The 13,163-nt window shown below is 36.2% G+C and overlaps 1 protein-coding gene across 2 annotated transcripts in view; it reads right to left on the bottom strand.

Annotated features, from left to right (window-relative positions):
- Positions 1 to 4,991: 4,991 nt before the first annotated feature.
- Positions 4,992 to 13,163, bottom strand: part of TBC1D15 (TBC1 domain family member 15) — a 73,970-nt gene continuing 65,798 nt past the window's right edge. For both annotated transcript variants that reach the window (XM_043879540.1, XM_043879551.1), the window contains 5 exons: positions 11,995 to 12,094; positions 11,036 to 11,133; positions 8,982 to 9,098; positions 7,599 to 7,685; positions 4,992 to 6,305 (listed from right to left, as the gene is read on the bottom strand). In XM_043879540.1, the coding sequence (XP_043735475.1) occupies positions 6,084 to 6,305; positions 7,599 to 7,685; positions 8,982 to 9,098; positions 11,036 to 11,133; positions 11,995 to 12,094 (624 nt within the window). In that variant the 3' untranslated portion in view covers positions 4,992 to 6,083. The remainder of the gene's footprint in view (positions 6,306 to 7,598; positions 7,686 to 8,981; positions 9,099 to 11,035; positions 11,134 to 11,994; positions 12,095 to 13,163) is intronic.

Here is a 13,163-nt window from a genome sequence, read left to right as displayed (position 1 = left end):
ATAACAATAGCATTTATTTATCATGCCAGGCACTGTACTAAACATTTTACATATACTCCATTTACTGGGAACCATTATGGTCACAATATTAAGAAACGACAGAGCCAGGTCTCAAATCCATGACCGCCTGACTCTAAAACTTGTGCTCCTACTCAAATAGTTTAACCCTTCTGTTTTGCATTCGTTAAGAAAATGTTTTGCATTTTCTAGTATGAACAATTCAGTGCGAATAAATCTTTTTCTGACACCTGACTCCCAGAATGTTACAGGATAAACTCCATGGCCGTGACAAGAACACAAAGCACTTTATGACCCAAGCATCTATACCCCACCCGAAGTCACCTTTAACTCAGAAAACAAACACCTCAAACTAGTTGTACTATTTGTCCATTAGCACCACCCATCAAAAGAACTCATCTTTGTGTTGATACAGTCAAGCAACTCTAAATTGTGGCCAAGAAATCAAGTCAGTGATAGCAAATAAAAAAGAAAAAAAGAAGAAAAAGAAGCTATACAAAACTTCAAGGTTTTTAAAAGCAAGTTAAAAAAGAAGCTCCTGTATTTAAAAAAAGAAGAAAAAAAAAAAAAAGCCATAGTGATGCTCTCAGACAATGTGAGTCCTTAAGAATAACTTAGGAAACTATGGAAAAAGATTAAAGAGGGACACCCTAGACCGAGGCCAGGACTCTCATGGACTCACTCCACACTGTAAAGCTAACAAATAAAATGCTCACAATTACTCAAGTCTTCTTGCAGAATAAACTTGTATTGGGGGAGGGGCGGTGTGCTCAGCTGCTCAGTCACGTCCAGCTCTTTGCAACCCCACAGGCTGTAGCCCACCAGGCATCCCTGTCCGTAGGATTTTCCCCACAGGGATACTGGAGGGGGTTGCCATTTCCTCCTCTGGGGAGCCTGCCCAACCCAGGGATCGAACCCGTTTCCTGCGTCTCCTACACGACAGGTAGATTCTTTGCCACTGAGCCACTCTTCTAAACACACCTTCTTCTAATTCTGAAGAGTTGAAAATACGGAAAATTCAGCAGCCCACGCATGTGAGAAGCATCACAAAATCAAACTTAAGAGTGACCAAAAGAAAATGGGAATTTCTGTGGTAAAGAATTTCCTTTTCCACAAGTGTTCAAAAAAAAAAAGGAGTGGGGTGGGGGTATGGATTCTCATGGCTGGAATGATTCACCTACAGTCCTGTCAGGAACAAGGGGATAGGTTAGGAAAAAATGATTCTGCTGAGGCAGATGGCTCCAGGATTCTGCCACCTGAATTCAACTCACCGGACTACAGTTGAAACATTCCTATTCCTTAAATTCCTTCCCTAAGATGTACCTGTCAAGACTAACCCATCCATTACCTGTGTATGTACAGCTGAGTCCCTTTGCTGTTCACCTGAAATTGTCCCAACATTGTTAATAGGCTATACCCCAACTACCCCAATACAGAATAAAAAATTTAAAGATACCAAAAAAAAAAAAAAAAAAAGAATAACCGCATCCATTCCGTAAGTTGTAGTTTAAGCAGCGAAGGGTTTTTTGTTTTTTTTTGTCACTCTTCTTAGGTATGAAATACCAATGAAAGTGATTCTTTTCCCCCTGATCTTCACCAATCAATAAAATTTTGGGATAAGTCATATTAAAAAGTTAAAAGGCTGGCCTGGAAAACTGTTAATAGGATATGAAGGAAGCTAGAAACATCAGACTGGGTTCCCCCTCATTAACTTACATATAGAATCCTTAAAAGCTCTGTAAACCAGAAGAGAATAAAATATTTGTCCCAAATGTATTCAGAAATTGCATTTAAATTGAGGAATTTAACAATACTATTTATCGGGTTACCGTCTTTACACCCTGACGTGTGTGAAAGAACTTATCGTGAATTTTGGAAGTAGGGAAGGCAGAAATAGGAGCATGTGTGTGTTTATAATAGCATTACTTCTATTAAGAGTACAAAAAAATAAACAATTTCACTCAGAAAACAATTTAAGTCTTTACATTATCTATTTCGGTCAGATGCTATTCATTGTTAATGACTTCCTGGTCAGCAAATACTCCATTTGGCCCATTTAACATCTGAGTCAGTTAACAAAAAGCACGTGACTCATATTTTCTCTGGACGTACCCTGCATTCCACGCTTGCCAGGTGCAATGGCATGCAGTGTTAATACTAAGCACTCAGAAGTACCTTGATGGCTTCTCCGCTGGAGAAGAATTTGCTTTACAAAGTGAACCTGTGACACTCATGAAAAAACGATGTACAATCAGGCCATAAAACATCTAAAGCAATCTCAAAAACAGCTCTCGTTGTGTTTTTAAAGCAGTCAGCTAACTCACTGGGTCTGGTACTAGTATGGTATTGAAAATATGTATTATTGAATGTCACAGCAAAAGCCCATTTCTGAAGTTAATACATCTTCTTAATTAAAAAAACCTGAAAGGAACTGTTCATTGATCACAGCGAAGCTTGCTGGCATTTGTTCTTTTCACTCTGTCTACTTTAGTACACAGAGATGTGAAGAGCAATGTACCAGAGACCTCTGAGGAGAAGCGTAGTTAACAGCTGACCTATTTACTCTAGGGCTTCCCAGGAGGCTCAGTGGTGAAGAAACCGCCTGCCAATGCAGGAGACAGGGGACCGAAGTTTGATCCCTCTGGGGAAGACTCTCTAGAAAATGGCAACCTACTCCAGTATTCTTGCCTGGAAAATCCCAGAGGAGCCTGGTGGGCTAAAGTCCATGGGATCACAGAGTCAGACATGACTGAGCAAGCACTCACTCTATTATTCTAGTATTCCAATTCTAACTCTAGGGATTGAACTACATTAGGTAAGTCCAGCATTTCTGATGCCTGATGGTTCTTAGAAAGAGATTTGGATTACGATGTTTTTCTTTACAGTGAGTTTGTTAACAGTGCAATTTCCCATGAGCCAAGAGTGCTTTGGATACCCCAGAACTTATAGAAGTATGTCCAATCAATGCCCCACCCCCACCCCTCTTTGCATCTAAGGATGACACACTTCTTCCCCTAAGTCAAGACAGCCTGAAAAATAGTCTACTTATAAGACCTAAGATAAAAATGTTTGTAATCAGAGCAATCCTCAAATACCTACAACTTAAAAAACTCCCATATTATAAGGACCCAAAGGGAGGACAGGCCAAATACACTAGCATTTAAATTATGGCAGTATTCATGTTAAAAGTATTGAGTTGACCAAAAAGTTCTTCCAGGTTTTTCCCGAAGATGTTACCAGAAAACCCTAATGAACGTTTTGGCCAACTCAGTACAGTAAGTACAGACGTTTACTGCCAGATAATGACATTAGGTACTGATTAAAACAACTTTCAGATTCATCTCAAATTTAACTCTGTTTCATGTTCAGAAGTAAAATGACACTGAAAGTTTCTCTTCAAAATGTAAGAACAGAGGAACCTACATAAAATAGTCAAAGTTGACTGTCATTACTTTTTACTAAAAATGATGACCAGAACTAGGGCAAATCCACCTTAGAAAATCAAGGTACTTAAAACAAAACAAAACAAAACAAAACAAACCCTTAAGGACCTGTCTACCTAACTCTAAGTCAAAATTTACTCCAAGCAATACAATATACAATGGCAATTCTCTAAATCTCCAATGCAGAAAGGTTGCCCATAGACTCCTATCAGAATTGAAAACTTTTTACAGCACATAATATAGCTGAGCTGGTAAAGAATCCACCTGCAATGCAGGAGTCCTGGGTTCGATTCCTGGGTTGGGAAGATCCACTGGAGAAGGGATTGGCTACCCACTCCTGTATTCTTGGGCTTCCCTCGTGGCTCAGCTGGTAAAGAATCCGCTTGCAATGCGGGAGACCTGGGTTCGATCCCTGGGTTGGGAAAATCCCCTGGAGAAGTGAAAGGCTATCCACTCCAGTATTCTGGCCTGGAGAATTCCATGGACTGTGAAGTCCATGGGGTTGCAAAGAGTTGGACATGACGTGCACTTTCACTTTCAATATTTCATGTGTCATCCGCATGGAGAGAGCACCTTGTGAAAATTGAAACAAGCAAATCTTTTAAAAGTCAGACTAAGACACTTACCTGAACTCTATCTTAGCAATATCAAAAGTTCAAGTTTACATGGTTACTTGCTAGCTGGTTTTGCTAGCAAGGATTAAGTCAGACTTTACTTAGCACTGTATTATCATTATTTACATATAAAAAATGTGCCAAAGAGAAATATTACATGTTTAGTAAAAATGTTTTTTAACAAGTAGTTTTAAAAATAAAACTTCACAAAAGTTAAACTTACTAAATGTCTTAAAATTTTTTTAAAACTCTGAAGTAGACATTTTATTACATAGTTGGGGGAAAAAAAACCCTCCCCAAAGTCCCTGCCCAGGAAGAACAAGGAGGACATCAAGATGTTCTCAGCAATTTCCTCAACACCAGGAAATGAAAGGCTGGAGATGCCAAGTTTTCATCAGTTTACTTTTTTTTCTGAATAGACTTACTTATTATTAACTGATGAAAGATAACACACATATGATATTAAAAAATACAATCTAATGGTTCTACTGTCATGACTGTCAGTTAAAGCTCAAGTAAGAAAAAGTTCATTTGGTTCCCTAGTTCTCTGAGTGGGGGGAGGAGGGGGGTGCTGGGAATCTATCTACTGGACCATTTTAGAACTATGTAACTTTTATTTTATTTTATTTTTTTCTTTTATTCAGTAACTTTTATTTTACATTATTAACATCACTTGCAGGAAGTTGCTTTACGGATTCATATAATTATATCCTCCAAGGTAATACTATACCCAATTTCATGCTAATAAAAAGTTTCTTTATAAAGAATCATGTTTCTCACTTCTTTCCACAACTCATTCAAATGACTGTTTCAATCATATAAAAATACAAGATGCACTGGGGTCCATCTTAGGGTTTTCTTCTTCTCATGAAGAACAAGCAGATTATTTCCAAGTGCAATTTAACTGAAAACACCATTTCAACTTCAAATTTATTTTAATGATATGTACAGAAGTAAACAAATTACAATTAAAATGGAATCAGTTATGTTCATTACACATAACTTAAAATCATGCAACACTGCATGGTAAAAACAATAGCTTCATTCATATACAAAAGAGCATTATTTTGAGACTTGTGATAGTATAATGAAATTTTTGACGTAAGCTTTTGGTAAAGAGTATTTCATAAAAATTTAAAGACCTGATTAATCAGTTAATGCATTATTAGGAAAGATAGTAAACATTATTAGTAAAATGAGACTATAGGCAATGAACTTGAAAATTACACCAGGTATGGGGTTGAATGTAGTCTCCTGAAATAAATGTTTGGTTAAGAAAATAGCATTGAAAAAGATCTCATATTGAAGCTATGTATTAACTTTGTGAAATCAGGTTATATAAATCAATAGTCAAGTTTATTCTGTTAAAGAAAATATGCCTATCCTTTCTTATACTCATAAATAAGTACTTATACAGTCTTTATATACAAGTGAAGAAAAGTTCAATGTAAAAAATATACTGCCAATCCACTTATTATGGTTGAAATAGCTCTTTATCTACACATTAAATTGCATTGATGAAAATGTCCAATTTAAATCACATTCAACCAGCGTAAATATTTAAGCTGAGTATTTTTGTAAACAAGAGAGAAAAATAAATTCTTTCATTTCATCACTGGGCCACTTCTTAGCTTAGAAAGCTATAGAAAGGCTCAGCATTTAATCAGATCCAAACCTGCTAAACCCGGAGTAAACAAAGTGAATGTTTTCAAAGTGCGTAATTTCCAACTCATCCACTTGTACTGTTTTTCCAATTCCAGTTCATCAGCAAGAAAATAAAATGTACTTAGCTATAAAAAATACCAAGGAATGTTATTGAAAAGGAAAGGCTATTTGGTAGAAGTAACTACAAAAATAATTAGTTTAAATCTTTGTAAAGCTTTAATGCAAGAACATCAGTACACATTCTTTCCATAAACCTTAAAGCATGATCAATACCAAGATTTCAAATTTCCACCTTTCAAGTACTTGAAAAAAAGTTGTAACAAAGTGTCTCTTCAAAGAATGATCATGCAGGTGTTAATCTGCTGACACTTGGGGACATGGATATCTCTGTTGGGCTGTCATCTCTGCCTCCACTGGCAGTAAGGACAGGCAACGAGTTACTCTGAAATGCAGATGCAGGACAAATAGTCATGCTGACATTTTCATCTTCCCCATTGTCTGAATCCGGTGTTGTAACTTCACTTTCCTGAAGCCCCAGGATCTCACAAACTGCTTGTGGCAACTCCTGAATAAGAAGAACCAAATATAAAATCATCATTCACCATAGAGGAAAAGTAACCACAAATTAATACGTACTATTGAAGATAACATCAAACATTTGTTCTAACAGTGCAATTGTTACGCACCTTCTCAGGCCTTCCTTCTCCACTCGAAATGAAATCCAAACCACTCTTTGTAATAAGTGGTCTTCTGATCTATTCCGAATCAGCCACTCTCCATCCTACCCCACCCCACCACTCCCACAAACATGCTGTTTTCTAACATTTTGCATTTATTTCACTCTTTATTTACGTCATTCTTTTCCCTCAATACACAAATGTTCCTTAAACTTAAAAAGCATCACCGACAAATTTTGAACAGAATAGCTATCAAATAAATATTTGTAAAACTGAACTAAAATAGGGATTCCCTGCTGGTTCAGTGGGAAAGAATCCACCTGCCAATGCGGAAGACATAGATTTGATCCCTTATCCAGGGAAGAGCCCACAGGCCATGGAGCCACTAAGCCTGTGCGCCTTGAGTGCCGAGCCTGGGAGCCTCAGTGACTGAGCCCACGTGCTGCAGCCACAGAGGTCCTAGAGCCCAAGCGCCCCAAGCAGAGGAGCCCCTGAAGAGAGGAGCCTGAGAGCCGCAAGAAGAGCGGCCCCCATTGTCCTCAACCAGAAAAGCCCAGGCAGCAATGAAGTCCCGGTGCAGCCCTAAGTACACAAATACGTAAAATTATAAAGAAAAGAACTGAGCCAAAATAAATATTTGGAACCATGAACAAATGACACAAAGACTAAATAAGAATTCTCTTAAAAATCTGAAAACCAAAATACACCAAAAAGTGTAATACTTTGGTTTAAATTCAGGACAGAACACCTCAAACTTGCCTTGTTTTTAGAGATAATTAAGAGCTTGACTGATATAAATGTAATGACATTGACCAAATAATATCCATTTGATTATTTCTGATTAGCATCTGTCCTGACTTGAAGGCACTATATATTCACTATGAGGTCCTAGTCTGTGCTCACTGCTTTGAAAATAAATCGACGCTTCTACAGCCTCTATTGTTGTTGCCAAGGTGTTTTCATTACTTTTATCATTCTGTCTTCTTCTTGTCTCCTAGCATAATTATTCAATTGTTTTCAATTAAGTGCTGTAAATCTATAATGGTAAACAAATGCTGGCCAATGCTTTGTGTCTGCCATCAACGTGCTAATTTAACTTCTAAAAAGAAAAAGTTTGTGACCTCAATCCACCAAAATCATACAGACAAAAAAATCTTTCAATTACTGAAAATACTGTATACCTTGCATTTTACCATCTGTAGTGAAATTGCTTCTGCCTTGCACAGTACATCTTCCACATCAATTTTCATGGACAATTCATTGATATGCTAGAATAAATCAATAAAATAATTGAAACTGAAACACTGTTATACTCTATTACACAATTTATTACTAGGTATATTCAGTCAGTTCAGTTCAGTTGCTCAGTCATGTCCAACTCTTTGCAACCCCATGGACTACAGCATACCAGCCCTCCCTGTCCATCACTAACTCCCAGCGTTGACTCAAACTCATGTCCATCGAGTCGGTGATGCCATCCAGCCATCTCATCCTCTGTCATCCCCTTCTCCTCCTGCCCCCAACCCCTCCCAGCATCAGGGTCTTTTCAAATGAGTCAGCTCTTTGCATGAGGTGGCCAAAGTATTGGAGTTTCAGCTTCAGCATCAGTCCTTCCAATGAACAGCCAGGACTGATCTCCTTTAGGATGGACTGGTTGGATCTCCTTGCAGTCCAAGGGACTCTCAAGTCTTCTCCAACACCACAGTTCAAAAGCATCAATTCTTCGGTGCTCAACTTTCCTCACAGTCCAACTCTCACATCCATACATGACCACTGGAAAAACCATAGCTTTGACTAGACGGACCTTTGTTGGCAAAGTAATGCCTCTGCTTTTTAATAAGCTGTCTAGTTTGGTCGTAACTTTTCTTCCAAGGAGTAAGCATATTTTAATTTCATGGCTGCAGTCACCATCTGCAGTGATTTTCGAGCCCAAAAAAATAAAGTCAGCCACTGTTTCCCCATCTATTTGCCATGAAGTGATGGGACCAGATGCCATGATCTTAGTTTTCTGAATGTTGAATTTTAGCCAACTTTTTCACTCTCTTTTACTTTCATCAAGAGGCTCTTTAGTTCTTCTTAGCTTTCCTCCATAAGGGTGGTGTCATACTAGTTATATTACACTGTAGATAAAATCCTCAAAACAAAATACCCCCAGACTACAAGTAAACAGGAAATTTAACATATCCCTCATTAGATCATTTCAAGTTTTAAAGCTAAGGAACAGCTATTAATAATAAGCTATTGGAACATTAAATCCAGCAGCTGTCCCAAGTCTACTATCTCAAAGTTATAAGCAAAAGAATTACTTTTTTTAGAAAAGTAAACAACATAAAAGAGCATTTGTTGAATCTGCTTCTCTTTCTAATTAGCTAGGAGAAAAAATAACTGGCCAATATGTTCAACTTGCTGAACTGTCATTCTCAGAGAACCGGTCCTCGTATTGACTATTACTGATTAAATTTTAAGTCACTCAAGAGATTCAGTAACACTCAAGGAAATGCTTGTTTTCCAACAAAAAGAGGAAAGAGTCAAAATATTAAAATCTAAATTAAAAGAAAAACTACCTTAAGTATTTCATTAAAGCCATAATGTTTTTCCATTATTTGTTGTTTTTCTGACTCCAGAATAGCACAACAGAGAAGAAGATGAAAATTTTTACATGGTAGTTCAGTCCACATTACCTATAGAAAACAGAACACATATTTAGTAAACTCTATCAATTCTAAAATATTTTCTTAAAAAAAAAAATAAAATATTTTCTTCATAGATACGATGCTCAATTCTGAATGACTTCTATGCAAAGCAGAAGTTGTCTAGATGGAGTAGTCCATTCTTTTTCTAGTTAAGAAATGAGATGTGGGGAATGAAAGTCTTACCTTTGCCCACAAACAATAAATGAATTATGATGAATCCCAAACATGTCTCTTTAGGTGACTACAGTTAGCACTGAGCCTAATCAATATGATAAATGGCTAAGGTATAAACGTTAGAGGTATTTTCAATATTTTTCTGAACCTTCAGTTTTTACCTTTTAAATCATCTTCAGTCTCTGGGGGTGAGGGGAAAAGCTACATCATAGGATTAAAAATGCAGTTATACACTGCATGGAATCAAAAACACCCAGAAGTAGCTCTATATTCTAAGCAACATATTATATAATAAATCAGAATATCTCTGATTGTGACAAAAACTCAATCAACCACCCAAAATTTATACCCAAATGTGTACAACATTTGATCATTTCTTCCCAATAAATGTCCTAAAACTTAAAGTCTTAATTTCCTCTGGTTAATGTACTTAATATCTTTTTTAGAAAGATCAAAGACTCATGTAAACAATATTATTAAAGCATACCAGAAATGTCTTTATTTCTTTTACTAAAAATAAACCATTTTCAGACTAAATCCATTTTTGAAAGTTTAATTACAATGCAATTAACCTCAAAGATTTCATTAAAAGTCCTAATTTATTTGGTAAACACAGATTAAGGAGTTATTACAACTACTGAAAACTTTTGAAACGAAGCTGAGATACTAATTTAATGAAACTGATAAACTTTAAAGTACGATTCTAGGTCGAGAACATGTAAGTTTTCCTTCTAATTTCAAACAAAGACGTGTTCCTTCAGTTAATGCATCACCTTCTCTAACGGGAGCACAGCCACCAAAAGTAAGGAATCAACTTCCAGGTGTAAGAGCCTCAGGATACTCACTGTATATTAAGTTCACTTATTATTCAAACAGATTATTTCCCCCATTCTTTCCTTGGGAAAGTTTCTGTCATCTTTACTTTCATAAAGATAAGGTAGTGGATGGTCATTATACCAATAGTCTATTTTGAAAGCATACCATCTGTTAACAATTAACAGATACATGAAAAGAAAATAATACTTTTCTGTTTTTCATCAAGAGTTGCCCTGGGTACAAGATGGAATGAAAAGATATAAACCAAAAACATGATCATGAATACTCTCCAGAGTGAGGAAAAGGGTAATGGGGCTTGGAGTGGTGATTAAAGATCTAAGCTATATCTTTCAATATTTTTTGCCTTGGAAAGAGAGAAAAAACTATTGGATTGGCCAAAAAGATCATTCAAACATTTATTTGGCCAACTTGATAGAAGTAAATAAGTAAAATATGTAAAAAATCATTACATACGTTGAATGCAGATAGTAGCATATTTGTTACATTATTGTTAGTATTTTGCTCTAACTTAAATTTCTTTAAAAAGTAAAACAAGTCAGTTCCCTCCCAATACTCCAAACTGCAAATAAAGTACCATCTCAACTGACTGGCCTGCCAAAACTTTCTTAACTATATTTAAACCTGCACCCAATCCAGCACAGTCTCACATAAAGTGCCCCAAGGTCACATGGCCTACAGAGCTGGCTCTGGGCAGCCTACTGGCCCCAGTCTCACAAGGATCCGATCTACAGAAGAAAGCTCCCAAGACCACACATTCAGCTCAACACAGTGTTTAAGGAGAGACCAGAAACATCAGAATTTCAGAACTGCTTTAGAAATTTCAGTCAGGATATTATAATCCATTTATACTCTATAGAAACAAAATGGTTATTTTCATAAAAAGTGTTACATTTTTACAATAATTAAGAACTTACCTCCCATAATCGAAGAATATCTAGAAAACTAAATTCCCTTTTAAATCTGATTAAAAGCCATCTGAAGCAAAAATAAAGGTATCCAGAGTCCTGGGATTCTACAAAAAAAAAACAAAAAACCCTTATTTTCTCTTACAATAATTATCTCAGAATAGGGTACCTATTTCAAACTCAAATTTTTCTGTGCATCTTAGGCTATTAAAAGTCCTATAAATTTAATTATCTTCTACTAATTCAAGGAAACTATTCAGAATTGCAGGCTAACTTCTTTAAAAGCAAGCCACCAAAAAACAGCTGACTCTCCATATCTCTTCAAGTTTGTGTCTGTGGATTCAACCAATTGTGAATGGAAAATATTTGGGGAAAAAAAAATTTCAGGAAGTTCCAAAAAGCAAAAGTTGAATTTGCTGCACCTGGCAACTATTTAAAAAGGATTTACATTGTATTTACAACTATTTACACAGCAATTATGTTGTGTGAGGTATAATAAATAATCTAGAGGTGATCTAAAGTATACAGGAAGATGTACATAGGCTATATGCAAATACTATGCCATTTTACGTAAGGGACTTGAGTCTCCTCGGATTCTGACATGGGGGTGAGAGTGTATGTGTGTGAGTCACTCAGTCATGTCCAGCTCTTTTCAACTCTGGATTGCAGCCTGTCAGGCTCCTGTCTATGGAATTTTTCAGGTAAGAATACTATAGTGGGTTGCCATTTCTTCCTCCAAAAGATCTTCGCAACCCAGGGGCAGTCCTCACAAATGAGAGATGACTCGTATTTCATAGTATGAATAAACTGTTTTAAGGCCAAACTGTACAAGGGGGACAGTTTGGTCCCACAGTTTTATTCCTCAGAGGAACTCAGGCAACATTGGTGGATTATACAGTCTTTACATTTTTTCTCTTTGCGTATTACCCTACAATTTGCTGAGTATAGCTTTGTTTCACTCAACTCACCTAAGTAACTGCAAAATCCACTGTCCAACAACCGAAGTAAGGTACTTAGCTGAATAAGCTGGGTCTTCATGCCTTGCATCTGCTCTTCAAAATTTTGATGCTTTAAAAAAAATTAAGTAATATTTAATAAATATTTTACCATACATAACCACTGATAACTGTGCCATTAAAATAAGGACAAATGTACTTACACCATACTGGTTATATTTTAAAATCACAACTAATTAAAATGCTAAAAGATTATTTTTTCCCACTATTCAATTTTTTAAGATAAAGAATAATGCAGACAACAGCAGCTGTAGACTGACTGATAGACTATTCTTATATCAAATAAGAAACCTGGGTGAAAGGAACATACATTTGGGATACAGACTTTTATCAAATCACTTTACTGCTAAATATTTCTTCAAATTAACATAGGAAATGAAATTAATTTTAGCTTTAATATGTGTCCAGTGTTAAAGAATTAGCTAATTATTTCTTATGATTTGATGACATTAAGGAATCTATGAAGTCAAAACCATTTTCATGACAACAGCAATACTAAAACAATCTATGAATTTTGCACTTTAAATTCTCCCATAATTGTAAAGGCTATAAAAAGGCTATATATTGCAATAGACTGCATATAAGAGCAGATGTGAAAGTCAGCTGTCTCCTATTAAACTAAATACTAAACAGTAAAAGAAAATGAAAACTGGAAGATAATCCCTCTTTTCAGTAAATTGTTTTGGAAAAGTTATTTTTCATTTTAAAAAAAGGTATGTAAAATTTCAGAAGGTTTACTGTTATCTCTAAATGAATAAATAAATAAGTATCTGGGCTTCCCAGGTAGCTCAGTGATAAAGAATCCACCTGCCAGCGTAGGAGATACAGGTTCCATCCCTGCATTGGAAAGATCTTCTGGTGAAGGAAATGGCAACCCACTCAAGTATTCTTGCCTGGGAAATCCCATGGACAGATGAGCCTGGTGGGCTATAGTCCACCGGGTTGCAAGAGTTGGATACAACTTAGCAACTAAACAACAAGATATTTATCAATTTCCTAGAACTTTTCATGACAAACATCAACAGATATAACCCACATAAAAAAGCTCTTAGAATCTGCAATAATATTGAAGAGTGTGAAGAGGTCCTGAGATCATAAAGTTTGAGAACTACTGTGGTTTA

Source organism: Cervus elaphus, chromosome 3 (assembly GCF_910594005.1).
Source record: "Cervus elaphus chromosome 3, mCerEla1.1, whole genome shotgun sequence".
Classification (NCBI taxonomy): Eukaryota; Metazoa; Chordata; class Mammalia; order Artiodactyla; family Cervidae; genus Cervus; species Cervus elaphus.
Note: the sequence above shows the minus strand (reverse complement) of the source record. Positions and strands in the feature narration are given on the sequence as shown.